At 42.0% G+C, this 23,776-nt stretch overlaps 1 protein-coding gene across 3 annotated transcripts; it reads right to left on the bottom strand.

Annotated features, from left to right (window-relative positions):
• mfn2 (mitofusin 2) lies at positions 1–23,234 on the bottom strand. Of its 3 annotated transcripts, none has more exons than XM_080443718.1 (18): positions 22,937–23,234; positions 19,550–19,731; positions 18,564–18,699; positions 17,862–18,024; positions 15,532–15,656; positions 15,252–15,360; positions 14,887–14,994; positions 12,802–12,955; positions 12,373–12,440; positions 12,160–12,281; positions 11,096–11,222; positions 9,689–9,793; positions 6,793–6,895; positions 5,974–6,197; positions 5,197–5,352; positions 4,120–4,316; positions 3,221–3,355; positions 1–1,873 (listed from the first exon to the last, which is right to left on the bottom strand). In XM_080443718.1, exons 2-18 carry the CDS (start codon positions 19,725–19,727, stop codon positions 1,804–1,806), a joined length of 2,280 nt encoding a protein of 759 aa, XP_080299844.1. In that variant the 5' UTR covers positions 19,728–19,731; positions 22,937–23,234; the 3' UTR covers positions 1–1,803. The 3 variants fall into 3 exon arrangements, with proteins under 3 accessions (XP_080299844.1, XP_080299845.1, XP_080299846.1); XM_080443719.1 differs by lacking the exon at positions 22,937–23,234 and adding an exon at positions 21,631–22,132; XM_080443720.1 differs by lacking the exon at positions 22,937–23,234 and adding an exon at positions 21,162–21,417.
• Between the last annotated feature and the right edge of the window lie 542 nt (positions 23,235–23,776).

The following is a 23,776-nucleotide window of genomic DNA, read 5'->3' as shown; positions in this document are numbered from 1 at the left end:
CAGATTTTTGTCATGTTTATTATTTTCTTTACAATCATTTCTTTGCTGACAGTTAACTACACAACAAACTACAAGAGTCACAGCATGCGGGCCTACATGTACAATTTCCCTCAAAGTTCCCTATGTCTCACACAGGACATGCCATTGACTTTCTGGCTTAGCATTTGGAAAAAGGAAAAAGTTAACATTTAGTAAAAAAAAAAAAGAGGAAAAACAAGAAAAATAAGGAACAAAAGCAGCAAAAATATAAAGTGCATGTCCTCACTCTGAAGGAAAACTCTTTACGCAAACCCTCCTACTGACTTGACACAACTCAGCATATTTATGGCTTTCCAGCCCAGTGCAAAACAAACTCCCGTTTCACTTAATATAAGATAGGTGAGGTCTAATGCCACTTACTTATGAACTATAACCAATGCTGAAATGGCTATAGTTACCTGGTAGATAACAATGACATTGCAATTGAAGTACTAGAAAGCATAGCCGTCAGACTGAATACTCAACAAACCCATTCAAATTCAATGGTAAAATAAAAGCATTGCTAAATATACCACAGAAGATCGACTCTGAAAAGTTTTTTCAGGAGACAAAGAGGCTTTGACAGAGGCATTTACATGTGAATAATCTAAGCCTTTCAGTAGATTGCTACTGCCTGATAAATCATAACAAAAATGTGTATTACTCTAAAATGTCACGCACTTTTGGGTTCAAGGCTTTAGGGAGGCAAACATTCGCTATTCTTTCTAACTGACACACTGTAGGATGGTGCATCGACTAATTAAAATCCTCTTAAATGAGGGGACCAGTCAAAGCAATCTACTGTGGCCACCTGGCCTGCATGGGTCAACGGTAAACGTATTATGCCCCTTGCCTCTTACTGTTATACTTGTGTAGTGTACCACGTTTATTCCCCAATAGTTAAACTCAAGGAAATACAGTTATTGTAATGTAGAAGCCAAACCTACTGGAATGGTAAACAGTCAATATCTCGATGCACTGCTCATTGCTAGCTTCCTGCAAGTGTCATTCTTGGAACCTTCTATCTTTCAACACTTATGACCAAGATGATTAGGACTTTATCGCTGACAAAGAGAAGGTCCAATGTTTGTAGGAATACACAAGTGGGATACATGGAACAAAACAAAATACATACTTTCTTTGATCACAATCGCTCAAATATGTGCAGCATTTGAAAACTTAATTAGACTGTGAATAATATGTCCTTCTTTTTGTCACACAGCCCATTTATACTTACAAAATGACAAAAGAAATAGAGGTGATTGTGAAAATGCGATATCCCCGTAAATCTCTCCCCTGTGCAAGTTCGTGGGGTGAGTTGTCATTTCAAACGTGGAATAGAGTGATACATTTTTACCTTACACAGTAGTACATTTGTAGCAATAAATAACATATGTACTTATCTTACTCTATTTACATAAGACCGAGGTGTTTCTTTTTTCTTTCAAACTACCTCCAGTAACCCTCATCAAGCCATTACATCAGGGTGGCACTTTTCCTCAAGGCATAACATCATATTAAATAGACAAAAACAATTATCTACTGTATCTACAATTTCCCCCCTTTACAAGTCAAATATGGCAGATCTTTCACACAAGGAAACAAAAGAGGATCACTGCAAAATAATAATAATATGATGGCTGCATGGGAGTGCATGACTGGCAGGGGAAAGGGTGGTTTAGGTAAGAATCTCTTTCCTGTGGTCTCTCTATGGTGTAGCTCCTCTGTCCCTATATCTCCAGGCTTGGTTTCACCACAGGCAGTGGTGGAGCGTTGCTTGGGTCTTTAGCGGCCCTGCTGGAGGTACTGCTGTGTGAACATGTTGAGCTCGCTGTCCAGCCAACCCGCCTTGTTTCTGCCACAACAAAATACATAACCCTCTGATAAACGTACGATAGTCGGCTTAATTTAATTCCAAAGCAGATTTTTACCAGTCATGCTTACAAAAAAACAAACAAAAAAACACATAGTATACTATTCTACAATTCATTTGTTACTGCGTATACGCACCCACGGGCTCTGTTGTCACGGTTACGCTCCCCGCAGGCAATGGGATCTGCTCTGTTATCACGGTTGTGCCCATAGAAAGCGTTTTATGTGTGGGGGAGCGCTTTTATGTCCATAGCACATGCACAGAGCGTTTATTCATAAGCGCAATGTTCGAATGTACGACACGTCGTGTTATTACCACAAATAGCTTAGCTGAAACAATGTAAGCTTTACTTCTCATGGTTGTGGTAACGAGTCAACACAAATAGCTTAGCTGAAACAATGTAAGCATTACTTCTAACGAGTTACGACTCAACGTCAGGTAAATGACCGGGATGTTACACACAGCAATGATTAAATGAGCAGCCTCCTCCCCAAAAGTAACTAAGCATATACTGTGCACGTGCATAACTCAAATACTTTTGAGTGCGCACATCCCCGGGTATGGACTAGTTTTAATGAATGCAATTTTATTGCGAACGCGGAAGGAGGCGCGGCTTCATTGGAGCTTACTATGAAACCGTGCTCGGGTTGTGTGTGTGTGTGGCTCTGTGCCTCTGTGGCTCTGGGTGCAGTATGTGTGCAGCCGCGCCCCCATGTGACTCACGCTCTCATTGGCTGCTGACAGATCTCGATCGCCCCCCAAACACGGTGAAATAGCACGGATTGACAAACGGCAATTCCATGCATAGATCCGAAACTCCGTGCATAGGAGAACCATATCCCCCCCATTAACTTCAATACGAGGCGGAGGCAGTCACGTGACTTTCTCTCTACGCTCTCCCCATCACGGTGAAATAACACGTAAATACACAACATTTTCGAGCTGCGTTCGCTTCCCGCGTTCGCGCGTCTTACTTGTTTTAACCAATCTATATGGTAGAGATTAATACAATATAACATCTGCAGTAGTTGGAGGTGGTCTCCTTACACTTGCACTGAGAAATGTAGACACTGGTGTGTGGTAGCACACCTACTGTTTAACGAGTAGTACTGCCTCAAGCTCATAAGTGCAATATCTCCCCTGGCTGAGGCCAAGCGGGGACTGCGTCCTAGATGAGTCATAGAAATGTGGTCTCTCACGCAGGAAATCCGGGTATCGAATAAGACATAAAAGTTTTGGACTGCAGCTTTAAAGTCAGAGCGCACAGTGAAATTGGTCCACTCCTCAATGGATTAAGTCACCCTGTGTTGTTTGCAGTGAGTGTCTTACCTCAGTAGCTTGGCTTTACTCTGCAATGCGTCCAGCAGCTCAATCTTCCTGTTCATGTCTGTGATCTCGTCGTCTAGGTTCTGCCGAGTCACATCGACCTGCTGACACAACTGGGCGAAGGTGCCGGCCAGCTCCCTGGGAACGCACGCAAAAAGAAAGACACACAACGTTAGGGACCAATGATGGCAGGCTAAACAGCATTCACATTTTACAGGATCAAGTGAGCTCATCAACATGTCACAGAGGTGGAACAACTTTTAGTATGTTCGCAAGTACATGATTATTGGGATTTTTCAAATATGTGCGCACAGCCGCACACAACTTTACTGTAATCTGCACCTTTACTGTAATCTGCCTTGGTAAATACCAGTGCAGGTATGTCTGTGACCTACTTGCAGCATGCATACAGAGTCTGGTGCTGATCAGTCCAGTGTTTTACGACATTAGCTCCGGACACACACACGCACACACACGCACACACACAGCAATAGATGACTAGCCTCTTGCAGAGCCACAGCGTAATAACTACACTGAATCCATAGGATCGCAGGTTATTTACTTAATTTCCGGACATGTAATGGTTTTGGACATACAAGATAAAAGTAAAAGGAGTAGCATAGTGTATGACAATTAATTATCGTATAAACTATCTTCATAATTCAATAATATCAGAAAGACGATTCCTGGAATATCAACACCGAGAGGTTTCAAAAACATTAAATGAGGAATATTTCTTTGATATTCTGACAATTCCTAATCTCATCACCAGGGGGAAAGAGTGAGCAATTACATGCACTGCAGATGACTTTACATGTAATCCTGTCCTGTTACATAGACTGCCATGGTGAGCAGACTGGTATATTTGGCGCTGGTGGTAAAGCGACGAGCAGTCCACTCACTGTTGGACTTGGTGGCTGCAGTTGGAGCCGGTGTAGCTGACAATGAGCTGAAGCTTCTCACTGGCGTACTCCACAAACTGCCTCTTGAAGGTCCTCTCCTTGGCTTTGGTGGTCCATGTCAGCCTCTCGTAGACATACAGCAGGCCGTACAGGCCCACTGACAGGGCGATCAGACGCCAGCCCACCGCCTTCCAGATCTTGTGGGGAGAGAAGGGTGAGGATGTTAGTCTGGGTGCATGCTGGGAGGAAAGTGGAAGAGGCTGGGAGGCATTGTGGCTGTGAGAGTGTGAAGGTCCATTTGGTTACATTTGTATGCTCTCAGGATTACAAGAGACTTTTTTTTTACTCGGGCACAGGCCAAGAATGGCATGGTGTGTCTAATCAGCTCCTATGGGAATTTGTGGTGTTGCACTTCTATTGGAGATATTACAAAAAAAAATCTCTTTGTTGTCTCAAGGGTAGTCAAAAGAACAACAGCTTCCAGATTATGTTAGTCCACCTTTCACTGGGACTTTAGGTGAGATTCCTGGTGGGTTTAGGAGACAAAGGTTTTTAAATAATCAAATATTTTGGCACTGATTTGCAATTTCAATTAATTAATTTTTTATTAACACATTTTTATAGTACAAAACAAATAGCAAATTTCACTGAAATGTTTTCGAAAAGCCATTTTATGCTCTTTTATGCCTCTGCCAAGTTGAACGATTGGCAAACCATGGCATCTTAATCAGAATATCCTGACAATAATCAGAACCTCTTAAATCTAGTCAGGCATTTACCTGAAAACTGCTGTAATGTGGGCTTAACCACTTAAACCCTACATATTTGGGTGACCAGGGGCACCCAGGGCTCTATATTAGGCCCACTAGTTTTTTGCCTTTACACCAAATCTCTTCACCGAAAATAGCCGATCTACAAGCTCACAAAGCATCGCATATGCGCTGCGTTCTGAGCGCGTAGATCGGCTAATTTCAACAAATGCTCTCCCCAGTACAGGGACGTTAGGTTTCATGTGGTCAAGAAGAATGAATCAGTCACTGACGGTTGAAAGCGAGTGTGAATGTGTTCAGTCCTTACCACGCCCCCGACAACGAGGATGCCCATAGAGGTACGGGAGGTGAGCGAGGCCAGGCCAGTCACCATGGACACCATGAGTTCCTCCTGGGTCAGAGAGCTCTGAGGGAAGGGAGGCATGCTGGTACTGACCGGTGTCAGGGCCATGGGACGAGGAACCTGCACGGAGAGATGAGACAGAGGTACAGTGAAGAGACAAGAAATACAGAGGCTATTGTCTAGGGGTGCAACAGTTAATTATTTTATTTTATTTTATTGATTACAATAAATTATAGATTTTTATAAAATTATAGATTTTTGAAAACAGCAGATCTATAAATACAAGCTTGTATACAGGCTATTTTCGCTTTTAAGTATTTGCACAACACTGTTGTACGACAAAGTATAAAATAGGGCTGGATATCAGACTAATCGATTTAGTCAATTATAAAAAACATTTATCATTTTTTTGCATTGATTATAATAGTTTTTTTTATTATAAAAAACACTTTGATTATATGATTAATCAAAAAGGTTATCTTTAGAATAATCACTAAGAAGATAATCGATAGTTGCAGCCCTATTTTAGTCCTGATCCCATCTCATTCCATCCTCATAAAGAATCGAGGAACAATTGCTTGAAAATCTGGATTCAAGTGTTACAAATGCCACGCTATTGGCTGATTATTCCAGAGATTGTAACTATTATTGACAGGTTCACCTTCACATTACTAATGTGAGTAGTGCATTTTACATTCAAAGAGCTCTCTGGGTCTACCCACTGTTTTCTTTTTGTTTTACCTGGTCATTGTAGCCCATGAGCGCCCGCCGAGTGTTCTTGGGTCCCAGGAAGCGGTTGACCACCATGGTCCAGCCCAGGGAGAAGTGGAAGCCGATGTCTTCCTGGAAGTCGCTGCACAGCTTGTCACAGGCCAGGTCGTAACTCAGACTGAAACACTGCCGAGGAACCAGCTGCTGATCCACCTGCTCTCTGACCTGAGCAGGAAGCAGAGGCTTCAAACCCTCTGAATAGAAGGACGGAGAGGAGGATGAATGAGAAAGAGTGGAGAGGGAGTATATTTGATCATGGTCATACATACATACAGTATATTTTTGTTTCCTCCTTGCTGACTTTGTGTAATGGTCATCTTGTTGTGGACTGGCTGTGTGAAGTGAGGTTGCTTGTGCAAGTCATTCTCTCTACCCTGCATCTTAGCTACCGTTAAATGCGTTTGCGTCCAATTGCTCCATCCACCTCAGGAGGTGGTCCGAGGTATATTTGCATCTATTGAGAGTAAAATGTAAAATAAATGGTATTCCCAGTAATATAGTACCAGATGTCTGTGTGTGGTGTCTACGAGGTTATTGTTATTAACACAATATTCATATCTTGGGGTCGGGATGGTAAATAGCGGAATAGCAAGTGGACCATATTAACAGCAACATCCCCATTTCAATTCTGTCTGGAGACTCAAACACAGAAGTTTCCCCTCTCTCTGCCTTCGGTTTCCCGTCTCATTACTATCCCAAATACAGTATAAAGGAAGCCAAAAGAAGAAAAGTCCATATTAATATTCTGTGAGTGTGAACAGAGGGTGAGGGACGGTGTGTCGTACATACCGATCATCTCCGTCTGTGTGGTCTGCAGGGCGCTGGTGATGGCAGTGGAGCATCTCTCCGACATGTTCCTGCCCAGGCCTTCCTCAATGTGCCTGTGAAGCTCCTACAAACACGCACAAAAAACACAGCAAAAGGTTAGGCACCAAAAATGGCTTTGATTAGGTCCCGCTCAAATAGTTGAAAAACATTTTTCAATCGGCATTACGGATACTGTGAAAGCTATCCAGTATTTGTTCACCTCCTAATCCCAGCATCCTTGCTTGGACCACACCAGGCTGCAACAATCAATTATTTTATTGGGGATTGTTCTATCGATTACTTTTAAGCGTGGTTTTCTTTAATTTGTCAATCAACGAATTGACCTGAAAAAGTAAAGAATCGACTAAGCCCTGTTTTATAAAAAAAAGAAGAAAGAAAGAAAATCAACTTTTTCCTCAAAAAAAATTTATCAATTATGCTACAGATTTGTCTTCAAAGTAAGCCTTCTACGACACACCCCTGTAAAGTTTCAGTTGTGATGCTATGGTGGTGAAAAAAAAATGTCCACAGATGCAAACAAGTCAGATTCTCAAGGTGAAAACAATAACTCCTTTTGATTTTAGCTATATATATCGTCTCTGTCGGGTGGAAACCTCATATGTCCAAAACTGTTACTTTTCAGAATTCAAATTCAAAAGTAGAAGATCTTCAAGTTCATAACACATCGCTTCGGGCTGCGTTTCGAGCTTGTGGAACTGCTACGTTTGATGCTTTTGTGTGACGCTGTAGTATGATCAAGTAAGGCATTAATTTACAAAAAAACACTAAAAGTTAAGATATTGAGATGAGATATTTCTGCCTGACAGCAATGATATACTGTACAGCAACATAGGTTTTTCAGAAAACTGTCAGGATTTAGAAGACTTTTTTTTATGGGTTAATAAGATTTTCCTGAGTGAGCAGCAAAGTAACTATGGGCACACGGTTAGGTTGTTTAAGCTCATTAAACAATTATGTTTGCATCAGGGGACTATGTGGGTGCGGTGCATTTTTTTTATTAAAATCTTGTTTTTTCAGAAAACTTAGGTCAGGATTTAGAAGGCGTTTCGGCCTCAGGTCTAAACTTGAAATTCTCTTTACTGATCAACTACTGAAAAAACGTAGGTTTGACAACATAATAAATAGTACATAACCCTAATTTTGTATCTGCATTTCTCATTTGCCTTGTTGCAATTTAGAGAGATTGTGTGTGTGTGTGCTTGCATTGGAACAACAGTATGTAGTTTTATTTCAGTCGAGGAACAACATTCCAGGCATAACAGACGTGACAACAATTTCACCTGGGGAATGTCCACAGTCAAAACAAGAAGGAAAGGATTGCCACATAGACACACACGTGACAGTTGACCTACATGCAAGGACATGCAGGGACAACTCTATCTGCCAACCAATGATAAAACTAAAACTAAACTGAAACCAAAAAAAGGTGATGTGCTGTATTTCATCACTGTTGGGCAGAAAACTTGTATCTCAATTTTACATCTTTTTATGTTGTTTCATAAATACATTTTTATATCTATTTTATACTTATGTCATATGACATTGTTACACAAAAGTAGCGGAAATAGCAGATCTTTGCTATTCTTTTATTATTTTTTTCGCCTATAATGATATGCCCAAAATAGGGACACCAGGTTAAAGTTGTTGTCTGTCTGTGGGTTTTATAAATATGTAATCAATGTTAAGTAAGTATTAACAAGAGCTTGTGATTAAATAATAATGACATTGGATCCATTGGAACACAGTGTTCTGTGTTAACTAGCTAATGGAACATTAGCCGATTGGAGATAAAAGTATAGATCCTTGAAGGGGAACCGGACTGACACAACAGCATGGAACAGGAAGGGGTAAAAGCCAAAATACCTGAAAATTATTTAAAAAATATATACAGTATATTATGTTGTATTATTTATTATTAGATTATTATTTTAACACTTACAGAATTTGATTCATACTTTGATGGTGCCAGACCAACAAAAATCAAAAAAATAGTGAAACGCATAAACAAGCATTCGAACACACTTTGATGCTAAATAGATCTCTTTTGGCATAGAGAAATGTCTACAAAAGATCCATTTAGTACAGTTGACCTGCAAAAAAAGAAAAACTGCCTTAAATGCGGTTGTGTTCCTTTAATTGTTTGTGGCTTTGCATTTTTCGATTTGATGCTTTGGGGAACCATTTATTTATTTTATTTTTGCTAAATAAATATATAAAATACGTCAATTGAAGTGGTGCTCCTTACATTTTCAACAGGGAGGACCAGTGCTCGTCATGGAAAGCGTTCGACATGAACGCGAGCATTCAACACAATGTCTTTGAACCTAGTCAACAGGTGCTCACTAGGTGAAAGGCCGCAGCACAGAGCACAATGAGGAATGTATGAGGTTAAGAGAGGGCAGCAGGTTGTCAATGACAGCCAGGTCAGGACAGCACAGTAGTAGAGGGTTTTCTAAGTGTGGTGTCTCCATGACTCGAGCCCTTCCACTTCACAGATGGCTAATCTGGGATTAGCAGGTAAAGGAAGAAGAATTGTCAATGAGAGAGTGTGTGTGTGTGTGTGTGTGTGTGTGTGTGTGTGTGTGTGTGTGTGTGTGTGTGTGTGTGTGTGTGTGTGTGGCCACTGGCTTATTGTAATGTTGTCCCACATTGCACGGACAGAAAAACCTGTTTATCCCCGATTGGCATTTATGTAATTTCTATTATCTTTTTGTATTTGATGGGAATCCTTATGCAAGTCTCAATATTTGGTTTAGTGGGATTATGTAAAGTGCATGGTAGAGGCGTATCATTCTCACCCCTCATCAAGAACAATAAGGTTTGCATACAAACTTGCACGAATTGTGTTCCAACTCACATTCTTGTAGACCTTCAGCACCACTTGCGCGGGGTGGAAGTCCATATGGAAGTCGTCTACCAGCACGTACAGCTTCCTTATCTCCTCGGCCATGCTGTTGGACACCTACGTGCAAACAAAGAGTAAGAGTCACAGTTTGTGAAAATAAATAAAAGAAGAAAAAAAAACGCCATCTCTTAAAAAAAATTAAGCATAGACCCAAAGCATGTGTGGCAAAAATGGTGGATACATTGAATTAGCTTGGGGTGGACACACAACATTTGTCATCTTTCAACAAAAAGATGCCAGCACACAAGGAACAAGGCCACCACATAATGTATGGGTACAACATGCCTGCCAACTAGAGCAAAAAATGACCTTGAGCTTAGATAATTCAAGATGGAATGGAGACCAAATAAAGAACTTGCTGGACAACAAAATGTTTAAATCAAAAAAGATGTTTCGCCAGTCTTCCGTTTGTCTCTGAAAAGCCAATGAAATGGTGCTGTAATGTTTAACCATCAATGTGAAACTACATCCCTTACTCCTTGCGCTGGTTTTAGCAGTTGCCGTCAGTGACCGTGACACTGTCCTTATTCTCTGTGTGTATGGCAAAATAGCTTGACCTCAAAATATTTATCAGGTTGATGTAATTGCGGCCATTGACCGTATGGGTGTCAGACTGGTGCTTTATGGCCATCAAATAAGAATTGCTTGAACATGGAGAGATAAGACGCCCTTATTTGAACTTTCTCTGTCAATAGGTGTTGTATTGTAAATACTGCCACCATGGTGAACAGCCCATGGCCACACTGTTCTAACTCATTTATTTCCAAGTTTACACACAAACAGATACCTCCCCAGGATGATTACACACAAACCAAAATAGAAGCCAAACCGATTGTCTTTTCAAAGGGAATGTGATCTAGGGCACTCGGGTTGCGCAGGGGTAAAGTTCCTGCCCACCCGCGGAGGCTAGGGTTCGAATCCTCCGCGGTGCATTCAGCCTGGCCGGGCAGGCAAACACAATTGGCTGTGTTCGTGGGAGGGAAGCCAGGTGGAGAGGGCCATCTCTGTCGCTGCACTAGCGACTACTACAGGTTGGTGAGGACGCCTGTTCAGTGGGGAGCTTAAGTGGGAAGAATAGTGTGTTCGTCCGCAGGCATTACGTCCCCCCGATGACACTTCTCACTTTCAGGTAAAAAGAAGTGTACTGGCGGTGTCATGTGTATCAGAGGAGACACATGCCCATCTACACCCCCCCCCCCTCCCTAACCAATCACCACTACAGTGCAAAGGCACTTGAGAATTGACAGTATGACTAAATTGGGAGAAAAAGGGGTAGAAAATGAATGCCTGCTGGTGGCCTGCAGACCACGTTGTTGAGAGCTTTCAGATGGTGTGTTGTTGTGACGGGCGAGCAGTCACCTCTTTCTCCACCTCCTCTGTGATCTTCTTGATCTTGGTTTTACAGTCCACGGTCAGCAGGTCCAGCTGTTTGTCTATGAACTCCAGGCGATCCTGACGGTCCTCCCTGGTCTCTAGGCAGTGGATCCTAGGAGAGCATGGATGGACAAAAATAATTGAATTCACAAAATCCAACTTTTTTTTAGATTATGCTTATTTAGGAGCACAGGAATGGTTAGGGTGACATGAAATGTAGTTTAATTTTCCCTCAAAACCTTGTTTTTTTATGCACCACGTACAGATTTACAGTGTACAAATGAAACCAAACAGACCCTTATAGGTCCATTTGGTACATTTCTACACTGTCCGAGTAAAATGTACGGAGATTCTTTACAGTGTATGCATACGTTTATTATTAACTCTTTCAGTGCCAAGAGTATTTTCATAAAGTACTCCCCCAGTGCCAGCAATTTGCGTTTTTTTACATTTTTAAATGTTTACATTTTTCATTCAAATAAATGATCTGATTGGGTTTTTAAACCCATAATACAGTTCTACCAGTAGAGAGCAACAAATCGACACATTGATGATCTCGCTGGCTCACTCGCCCCCTCCCAAACAGGCTCACGTCATATCCGGTCATAACCGGATGCTGACATTTTTGACAATCGTTGATCGGGCTAAATTACGATGTGATACACGACTACGATGACTGATCGTCACCCAGACCAAAGAGAGTAGACGTGGACCTCTCCGTTTGTTTTTTATACCGTGTGAAAAAACGTGACTTTCCCTATTCTGGCCGAAAATGATCGCGGGAAAAAAATGAGAACCGGAAACGGAATCTGCGTCATGAAACCGGAACCCAATGAGTCTGAAGGAGTCAGGAAGCGAAAGTGATCATGAAAAATAAACAGCATAGCGCGACCACAGTCAAAAGTAAAAACTCGGGATTTCTCGTGCTGGCACTGAGGGTACTCGGGAAAAACTCGGGATATCTCGGGGCGTGGCACTGAGAGAGTTAAGGACATACTTTATATATCAAATGCATGATTGTGTCAATCAGTCACAAGCCACGTCCTAACCTTTGCTCCTGAGCAGATATGTGTACGGAGTCCATTATTAGGCGCAGGGCTTCTGAGATCTGCTTGGCTCTCACTGTGTGCTGCTCAAACTTGGTCTTCACTGCAGACTGGGAGATGCACTCCTAACACAGCACAGTGCATCCAGAGGATTGTCACACAAGTTGAGACACTAGACATGTACGGTGCCATTAATTTCACATAGGACCAGCTTACCTCAAAGCGCCTCTCAAAGTTCTGGAACTCAAACATCCTGGCCTGGAACCCCTCTGCCAGGGCACCACCTGAAACAATACCACCATTGACTGTCACATACAAATACATCTAAAAGCTCACACAAGGAGGCTTGCATACTTTGTAATACAATGTATTGTCAGAGTTCATGTTAACCCATTTAGACCTGAGGACGATTCTAAAAAGCCTTCTAAATCCTGACCTAAGTTTTCTGAAAAACTTCAAATATTTATTCAAAAATTACAAAACATTTAGGTTGCTATATACTGTACATAGTGAAAGGTATAGTTACAAATAGAGGTTCCTGCCCTAAATGGGTTAACAGAGTGTTCGCCAACACAAACATTAAAACAAATGAATGGCAACATTCTACATGACATGCGAAACATCCGTGTCTCGCTCCATGCCCACCTGCTTCAGGCATTCCCTGGGCTTTCTGCACCCTGGCCTGTAGGACCTCCTTGGCGGACACGAAGAAGATGCGATCACTGGCCTGGGCTCTGTCCACCACACCCAGCTCCTCCACCAAGAAGCTGCTGCAGCGATCCATGTGCTGCCTGCGGACCTGAGGGGACAACAGAGGAGGTGACGACGTCATGAGATTTGTTCCTACTAACATATAATTCCTCTAATGACAATCCTACTATACCATCACCACCCCAATCTCATGGGCTACAATGGCTGCACAAAATAGCACCTACGCAGAGATGTACCTGTGGCTACTGCCTTCACAGTGGAAAAATGGAGAACAGCAAAATCGTAATCTATTCAGGGACTGTTGGGCAATAATGAGGAAATACTGTATGTATCAAGTCGAGATTGTCTCAGGGAATGACAAGAACACTGTAACCATTACGAGTGAAATCATGTGCCTATTTTGTAATGACACAAATACAGTAGGCAGTTGCAGGACAATACAGACTTGAGGGCCATATTGTAGAGCCTCGTTCAAGTTCAGCAGCCACAGACAGGCTCAGGAGCTACTACAGTCGTTCCAAGCAGCCCACTAAGCTGCTCCTCACCTGGCTCCTTAATCTACTCCTCCTGCTGTCTCATCACCCCTGAGCTCATTGACTCATTTATACTTGGCTGTGCGCCGGTGTTGCACAACCAAGTATAAATCAGGCATTTACAACTCTGAAAGAAACCAGAGCGTGTGGCAGAAGCCCGTTTCACACGTGGAGCCAGCAACATCGCAGGGTTCAATAACCTGGGTTTTCATCATCCACACATGGGTCTCGGGTACAAGAAAAGTCCATGTCGAGTCTGTTTTTCCAAATGAACGTCATGGATTGAGAAGTCATTGTCCACGCGAGACTAGGTGTCTGGCACATGAAACTAAGCAGTGCAGGATGTAACCTCTCCGTCCAGTTTGAGTATTGGCTTTCGACTCGGGCTTCGAGCTGCTCAGCAAAACCACTGGATGTGTCTGCACCCCCAAATCGACCTGCACATCTCATAATATGGCCAGTTCAATCGCCCACTGCTACTTTACTATGCTGGTCATTGATTGGGAGGGTTTTTTTCCTGCATACTTTTCAGTTTGCTGATGACCTGGGCCTTCCGTTTCTGAATTCACATTTGTGTAGGATGTCACCATGTCTGTTAATTTTGTCTCATCTACATAGCATAGTCATACATACAGAACCATATCCTAGTTGTGTGAGTGAAAGAAACAGACAAAAGGTATTTTTGATGCGAGCTCAGCATCATCGACTAAAGGCTGCACAGACGACACCAAGTCATGTACGAAAGGTGACCTTTAAGGTTCATGTGATGAGCAAACAGACAGCTGTAACCAATACCAGAGCAGGTTGAGCGCCAAACATACCTCAGACCGTCAACACTGTTCTGTCCCTTCCCAAACACTTAACACCTTCCCAGGGTTCAACACTGCCCCTTCCCCCACATTTAACCCCTTTCCAAGGTTCAGCTACTCCACGGATTTATAGCAAATAATGCTAAAAGCTTATCAGTCATCTGTCTTTTTAGGGTTAATAAGCAGACGGGCGAACTATAGCTTCACTGCTCTAGCATACTCTACAGGCTAAGAATAGCCAAGTTGCAACGTAGCTATTGAATGGTCATTCCGCCAATGCAACAAGTGAAGCCAAAGTCACACCAATGCACTTGAGTAGCAGGGAGGGACCTATGATTCTTTTTTTTCTTCGGTTTTAAAAGCTCTAATTGGTAAAAGTACTTCAACTTAGGTAGAAAATAAGGAAAGTGCCAACTGCCAACATGCTGTCACTTTCAGTTCCTCAGAAATAAAAAACAACCTCACCAGCATACTTTTGTGATTAAACAAGGTTGTGGGATTTGATTGGTGATCAATAGGACAACCACAGTGACATCCTGTATTCCTGTAACTTCCTTTTAAGAGCCACACAAATACTGGAGGATGGCTAGGGCTCCTTAATTCAAGGCATCGTTGTCCAGCATCTGGACACTAATCCTGTTCCTCAGTAATAGAACTGGTGTTAAAAGCTAACCCACCTCCTCCATGTATTCAGGCTCGGAGGCCGAGGCGTCCCAGCGATTGTTCAGGATGAAGATGTTAGGACTGGAGAGACGCTCGTTGACTTTGTGAAAAAATGATTTCTCCTATAGAAAAGACACATAATACACATTCTGGATAAACAAACATTAAAATGCTGTGTTGGACTGATCAAGCAATGGTAAAATCATAACATCCGGAACACCATAAATAGCTTCAAATGGTAATAAAATAAATTGTCATATTATGTTGCGTCCGTAAGGGTCCATTTGGTTTCTTTTGTACACCAAGAAAAAATTTACACGCAGGATTTTGTGTATCGGCATAACATTAACAAGGTTTAACAAGGGTGCAAGCAACTCACAGTCTGCATGAGCGTGGACTCAGAGTTGGCCACCAGAACAAACACATCTGCATCCAGGCAGAACTTGTCGATCCAGCTGTCCAACTCAGTGGTGACATCGATACCTGGGCTGTAGAGGAAAATACTGGCTCAGTATGACTGTCAACAAACGATGCACGGTTGAGAAGAAGACAATTGTTCGTATGCATGGATGATGACATGAGAGACTGAAACAAGACCTGCATCTGGCCCAAACTAGGGTTTGTCTAAGTGTCAGTATGGTGTTGAGTGTCCAGCTCACCTGTCCACAAGGACCAGGTCGTCCCTGAGCAGGGCACACTTTCCTTTGGGCCACATGACACACACCAGGCTGCCTGCGTCCAGGTCCTTGTCCTGGTGAAGGGCATGGGCCAAATGGTTCACCGTCTGCAGATGGAGAGGGGAGGGAGACAAAGGTTGATGAGAGCATTCTAGCATTGAGAACTCAATAAATTTTAACTACTGTTTTGAATGTCTCCAAACAACATTTGGAGACATTACTGGAAAAGCGCAAAAGACTATCTATGTAAGCAGGCCAACGGTAAAGCAAATTCTGGGTTATCGTTTACCTCCATTCTTAATTAATATAATAAGCTGCGATCTGGGAGGCGATATACAATACCCAGAACCCCTCTTGTGCTCAACGTGTTGACAATTGATATTATCCATATGAATTATTAACCTAATATTTGACGTAATCTCAACAAGGAATTGCAATGTCTTCTCATGAAAATGTTCCATATATGCTCTTTTATGTTGTATTTGCATCTTGTAGTTATAGCTGAATGTGTATTTAATCTATCGTGTCCGAGTTCATACACTGTAGGTCATGTGATGTCAGGAGGGAGCATGGGAATTCATGAACTGTTGCTTCTGAGCTGCCACAACCTTTGAAATTGGACTTTAGAAAATTGATTCTGGACAGGGTTCTCACATAGATGTGGACAATGACACAAGCAGAAATGAACCAGGTGGGCAGACTATGATGCAATGTGTGTCTCGGTTTGACCTGGATACAAAACATGGATCCATATTTACAAGACTTTACAAGATTTCAAATGACAGATTACTGAGGGAGAAATAGATTACCATCAATTACACTGGGCTCAACCTACCCTGATATCAGGATTATAAAGGTCTGCCCTTATACACCGGGGTGTTTCTTTCTTGCAATTAAAATGCAATTAAAATATATATTTTTCAAACTGATGTTCTTGACATGAGTACATTCACAAAAGATTTATACAGAATACGGTTGACCGCTCCGAGCTTCCAAGCTGCGAATAAAGGCTTCAACCTGTATGAATGCGGCATCAACTATAATATACGAATAGTTGCTGCAAAATATTCGCTGGAAAGTATGACATTTTTGTAGCGTTTACTTGAAACACCACTGATGTGTAAAGGCCTTACCAGTGACATAAAATAACTGAGACTTCTGCAGACACTGGGTGCAGGGAAAGCAGTTGGATGACCTGGCCTACAGTACATATTGGACCTGGTGGAATGCAGATACAGATATGAACCTAGAGTCTGCTAGCTCAAGTTGCCATATTTGTGTCTATGTTTGGAATTGGCTCTGTCAAGTGTGGTCATGTGAGTCTGTCAGTCAGACAGACAGGTGTGCCAAACGCTCACGGGCCATGCATTAACTTATGAGAAGTGGGTCATATCTGGGACACACGTGAACTATGAGCGCATGGAAATGGGATAGCAGTGAGCGTACTTTATGAAGTCGGTTCGGCAGTTTTGGACGGACAACCGCCTATCTGACCGACGTCGACGCCAGGCACTACCTCGGGTCGTCTGTGACGCGTGTGCCAAATTTTAAGTCGGTCGGTCAAACGGTTCTCGAGATATGTGAACTACAGACGTACAGAGGTTTTGCGCATTTATTGTAAGATGGGTTCACAAATTGTCTTTGTAAACAATTAAAAATTAAAATAAAAAAATGATTTCCTCTCAATGTAAATCATGCATCTATTACATTTAGAAAACAAACATGTTATTTTATGCTGGACAAAAGGAAACAACTGAAGAAGGCAAACTGAAAGTGAACTAGACTACAGCCAATACCAATGACCAATGAGCTCAATACAGCCGAAAAGACATGGTTGACTCTAAGTCAGCAGTTAAGCAGTATAACAAGCATGGCGGGTTGACAGCTTTCTCCTCTATGTCCAATCCATAGCATGGACTTAACAGAAAAACATGTGTGACAGATCTGATGATACTCCTTAAACAAACAGTGACAAGTCAACGGAGCTCTGACTGTTTATCAAGTCACTTTGCTGTGGGTACTGTATATACCGGGACCCTGAGGTCCAGACAAATAGAATAAACAGTGCAACACACACACGAATCCTAGTGTCCCTATTCTGAGCATGTCATAACTCATAATAGGCGAACATTTGGCAAAATTCTAAATCTGCAACCATTCGGTAAAAATAGCAGATCTACAAGCACACAACATGTCAAGTTGCGACGCATTCAAGCTTGTAGCTATTTTCACTATTTGACCTACAAGAAGGTAGTGTGTTTGTGTTTAAGTGGGAGAGTGGGGGAAAAAAACGGTTTTGTCGACAGGCTCACCTTGATGTTCTTCCTCTCCTCTGAGCCCTCAGTGAGCAGGAAGGCCTCATTACCGTCTGTACCTTCCACCCGCAGGAAGCAGTTGGTGGTGTGCCCAATGCCCGAGGGCAGCACTTTATCACACAGCATGGCGTTGATCACAGAGCTCTTCCCGTTACTTGTCCTAATGGGAGAGACAACATTTTCACTATACGTTACAGCAAGTCTTCTACTGGCACTTGTCTGACCTTCTAGGATAACAGCAGCACTGTCTGAGCACTATGGCTCTGACCTTTTATTCTTTACTATTGGTTCCCTGTCATGTCGTTCTACCAGCATGAATTGAAGCTTATTCTGTGGTTGACCTTGTCGTAATTTGCTATGGACATGAGCATCAGCTGCATGCGTCTACCGTAATTTAGCTATTAGCCATGTAACTGGTTTGGTTTCTCTCCTGCAGAGCTAAAAGCTTACAACGCGTTGTATCGCAACACATGACCTCTAAAATGGGGCGCCAGGTTGAAAGTGGTAATAAGTCATAACTTTTGTATAGCATATATTGCAAAATTGTGTGGTTGTCACACAAAATACAGAGGCACACCTGGATTTGTCTCATGGCACAACAGTGTCCCTCAGCACACGTTTGGGACCTACTGCTCAACAGAATGTATACAGTTTAACAGGAAATGTGGGATGAATGGACCTTGACCTTGAAATCAGTACCTTCCGAAGAAGACCACCTTCATGTGCCTGCGGGCCAGAACCTCTCCGATACCAGACACCTTGGACAGGTAGCCCCGGACCTCCTGGACCTGCTCTTCCGTCGTGACCGGGTCCAACTCATCGTTCTTATGTGTGTCTGCAATGTGAAGGAGAACAGAACACAAAGTCAAAGAGAGAACAGACAAGCCCAGGCTATAGATCACAACAAGTCTTCCCAAAGGCATTTTAAACCGGGTTACATCTGAATTTGCATGGAAATAATAATAAAGTGTGTTGCAGTGAATACAAATACATGTCATTACACACCTATATAAGCCTGCATTCTGCTGCTTACAACCCTGTTATTACTGAGAGGTTAAGTGCAATCATCAGACACGAGGTCGACCACATGACTTTAATTTGATCCAGCATACAGCACACGTGTATGTCATCGTGATGCCATTTTTTTTAGGAAGTGCTTGTTTTGGTTCACTCAACCTCCTGACTATGTGCAGGGTTCAACAACAAATGGATGACTCGGCCCGCGCCAGTGGCCTTGCACATTGAGAAGCGTGCAGTGCAGTCTGAGTTGGCAAGCCGTGGTGGACAGAATAGGTTATAACATGAACCCAAACGAGTGCTCCCTCCACACCAATCACAGCGATTTGGGTGTACGCTTTGTTTTTTGGCTTCGGAATTGCATACACGTGGAAAGCACATGCTGGTCTTGCTCCTCTCTGACTGCAAACAATTTGCCTAAAGCAGGTGTATGCTGTCAAGGGTTTATGATTGAGACATTTTCCCTACCCTTGTTTACCAAAGGATTTTTTTTATTTCTTGCCCTCAACAATGGCACACGTAATGATCATGTCAACCGTGATATCATTTGCACTGTTCAATTCTAAAGTGCACACAAATGGCCACCCAAGGGCATTTGAAAGTAGAACAGTGTTATATCTGTTTTCAACATTGATTCCATGGATCAACGGAGAGAGAGAGAACCCCACCTTCTAGAAAGGACGAACTCTCCTTGATGTAGGCACCCAGCTGTTCGAAGATACCATTGATCTTCTTCTTGGCTGTGACAAAGTGCTTGAGCGGCGACGCATTCACCTCCGCCATCAGTCTCTTGTCCTTCTTGCTGTGGATCACGTTGGAGTTGGGTCGTGGGAAAACCAGAGACATGGCACTGAGCAGAATATAGAGCACAACAAGAAAAAGACATGAAATGTAGTATGTTTTTAAAACTTTCTGAAAGCACACAAAGACTAAAAGAAGCCATTATAGAAGTAGTGCAAATTGCTTGTTTAATAGACCAATGGTCTTGGCTTCACCTTTGCATATAGGCTATATTGAAATGGCCAAATGTATGGATCCAGTACAAAACAAAGCAACACACACTAAGCCATTATCCCCAACTATTATGTCTACTTAAAAATGCTTTTAATTTACTCACTGAGTGGACCTCTAGATACTAGCTGTTAAATGTAAAAGGCTGAATGGCCAAAAACAGCAGGCCTATGGCTTGACAATGCACATTCACAAACTCATATGTACGTGCTGGCTTCCCATGATGGGAATGAAAAAGACAGGATGTTTCCAGAGCTCTTCTCACAGCCTACTACACTGACTGAAAGATCCCTGTGCGTTGTTGTGAGCTTGTAAATCTGCTATTTTTGACAAATTTGAAAATTGCTAAATAAAATAAAAAATAGAAAGAGTTTTCGCCTATGACATGCCATAGTTTAAGTGATTAAAACACATGTTGCACTGTCATCAGTCAACAAATGATAGCGGTGCAAGGCTACCTCAAACCAAGTGCAAGACCTTTGCAGTCGTACGTGCAGCGGTACCGCTACCCAACTGTCCTGCCAAATGACTGTCTGCCATGCGCAAATCTTTGGCTACAACACACAGTATCAGGTCTCCGTCCCACTTTGTCACCATGAGCCATAAGTGGCAACTGTATGTATGTATGTATACATATATACACACATACATACATACATGTATGTGTATATATATGTATATATATATATATACATATATACATATACATATATATATATATATATATATATATACACATATATACATATATACATATATACATATATATATATATATATATATATATATATATATATATATATATATATATATATATATATATGTGTCATCATATGTCATCAACAGTTTGTTCTGCAAATAAAAGTTTGGGTTGTATTTGTCTATAATGGGCATATCAATAGACCTATACATGATTTAATGTCTAATCAGATTAGTACTAGTAGTATAGTTGATAAGTCAGGTAAACGAAAAAGCAGGCTACTGGATAGTCATGGTCACACCAACACCTGTTTGTGGGTCACCTTCACGTCAAAGTGGGGCAATGGGCATTCAGTTTCAACAGTTGTCTTCAACTCAAACATGCCTTGTTCACAAACCAACGTTTTAAATGACTGCCAATTATATCAACATAGCTAAATATTTGCTTCATCCGGACACACGACACCAAAGCTGTTGAATCTGTATTTGTTTCATAGCAAAAGAACTGTGATCTATAACTTATATGCCACTCTAAATTGCATTTTCAATATATGAATTGTTCCTCCTCACCCAAATATGAAAGACACTCCTCTTCTGATTAAAAGATGGTGATCCTTGAGAAACCGTTTTTTGGTGACTGTTCTGTTATGCTTTCCACAGCAGAATAATAAATCCCCAAATGAGATGTTGTTAGATGTTATAAAGCGTCTTGTATCTGTATTATCCCATCAAGGACCTGGAGGTCTGGGGTCTCTCCGAGTCTGAGCTGCTTCGTCACTACAGGGCAGGCAATGCTGTTCAACACCACAGTCAAATCGTCAGTGTTCATTTAACTCAGAGAGTGTGCCAAATGGAACCAAAATGGACCATTAGGGTCCCTTAGGGTTCCATTTGTGCACTCTTGGGAGTGGAATGAGGGGGCCCAGACCCCTTTCAAATCTGGCCAAGTCACTGACAGTGTAATAAGATACATACTGACTACTACATACACTAAGAACAAATGCATTGTACAGGAGGAGTATCCGTTAAATAAACTTACCTTCCTGGGCTCAAGCAAACGATGTATACAGTAAACCAGAAAAAACGCCAAAACAATTGATGGTTAACACAAAGAAGACGATGTGAGCATTATTTCCACCCAGACAGCAGTGACCTTTCACACAAATCCCAGAGAGAGGATGCCGGTTTTTTAAATAATTATCTCAATGATGTTTTCACTTAAAAAAAATGAAACCAGGGTTAGGTATAGTATATCGCTCGTTCTGAGAAAAACTACAGAAGGATTCGAGAGTTAAGAGGAGGATACAAAGTAGCCTTTTAACACAGTCACGCTTTCACAGACGAAGGACGGGATGACAGCTGCTCTCTGGTTTGGAAACAAATGTATCTTCCACGATCAATAAGTACATGACATGTAATCCTTCGTAAAAGTAATCTATGTAATCGATATCACCCACATTAAATCAAAATGGGACCTAAAACCCCATTATGTAATCATCTGTCCTCTATAACAGCCCTGCTATCACTGCTGACCGACACTAGCCCGCAGTGCTAAAGACTGGTGGTGGTTCATGTACGTCGTCGTACGACGGCATCGCGCGCCCGAAAAATAGCCGATCTACAAGTTCACAGCGCGTTGCGGACACCACGCGCTGTGAGCTTGTAGATCAGTTATTTTCACCGTCGTACGACGAAAATGATAAGCATGATAAAAAAAAAGTAGCCGCCCACCGTCCACTTCCTGTTGGCTAGCCCTGATACACGACTGTCATGGATGAACTTCAACCTGTTGTTTGCACTCTCATTCTTTGGCCCGTACATCTACATAAGCGTTCAGATTTCAAATATAAAGTGCTCACCTCATGGCCACGGATGTTACAATTCTACTCGGGCCCTCAGAAGTACCTGTATCTTCCGTATTGTTCAATAAAAAGCATTTCAATCCGATCAGTGGCCATTTTCTCCGTATTTTCGCCATTTGCATTCAACTACGCGGCCCTATCGGTTGGGATGTGTACTGCACTCTGATACATTATAACTCTATGAGAAAATGGCCACCGATCGGATTAAAATGCTTTTTATTGAACAATACGGAATATAAGGGTACTTCTGAGGGCCCTTACAGAATTATAACATCCATGGCCATGGGGTATGCACTTTATATTTGAAATCTGAACATTTATGTAGATGTACGGGCCGTAAATGGAGAAAGTGCAAACACCAGGTTGAAGTTCATCCATGACGGTCGTGACAGACGACGGCTATGGCTACCTGTTAGCATGTGTGTGGAGCCAACTGGCTAACTGACTAATAATAATAATACATTAAGGTTTCTGTGGACTCACCGTGGATAGAGGACTGATTTGTCACCAGTCTGCTTCTTCTTGCATCTTTGGTCCCAAAACTATGTTTATTGTTCTCAAGCTAACGTTGTACAAGGTTTATTATTACTACCGGGACGACGTTACGTTCACTTATTCGTCTGCCAAACATCACACAGTTAGACATTAACATGTAAAGCTATTACATAACGCTGAGTTATAGCAACAGACTGAATAAATAACTGTTTTATGAAGATGTTTATCATAAAAAAAACTGGCTTCTTCTGCGTCGCTCGCGCTCTACCTGTCAAAATACAGAGACGCTGCTTCAGTGTTGCCAAATTGCGCGAGAGAAAGAAGCAACCCGGTCTATGAAAACAAGCCCAAAAGAAGCTACTATAGCTATTTGAAAATAGCCGATCTACAAGCTCACAACGCGTCGCGATGCGACGCGTTGAGAGCTTGTAGATCTGCTATTTTCAAAGAAAATCTTGGAAAAAAAGTGAAATGTATGAATATTTTCAAATCCACAAAATAGGGGTCTCTGGCACAAAATATTTTCAGAAGGTTGGGTCAACTAAGTACAAATACGTATTAATTTGGGGGTCCTTGACATAAAAATGTTTGAGAACCACTGGTTTTAATTAACACCATTAGGAAACAAGCCCAAATAAGCAGATACACTTTAGAAACAAGCCCAAACCCGCAAATAACATTCACAGAAACAGAAGCCCAAAGTCACTTATAATGAGCGGACATGGCAACGCTGACGCTGCTTCTTCGTTGCTTTTCGTTTCAGTTAGTTTTTCTCCTTCGTGCGTGCGCTGCTTTTCCTGTACAGTGTGCTGTTGCCATCTGCCGGCG

This window comes from Gymnoscopelus braueri (assembly GCF_963280865.1).
Source record: "Gymnoscopelus braueri genome assembly, chromosome: 12".
In the NCBI taxonomy this organism is placed as follows: Eukaryota; Metazoa; Chordata; class Actinopteri; order Myctophiformes; family Myctophidae; genus Gymnoscopelus; species Gymnoscopelus braueri.
This window is presented reverse-complemented; position numbering and strand designations above follow the sequence as displayed.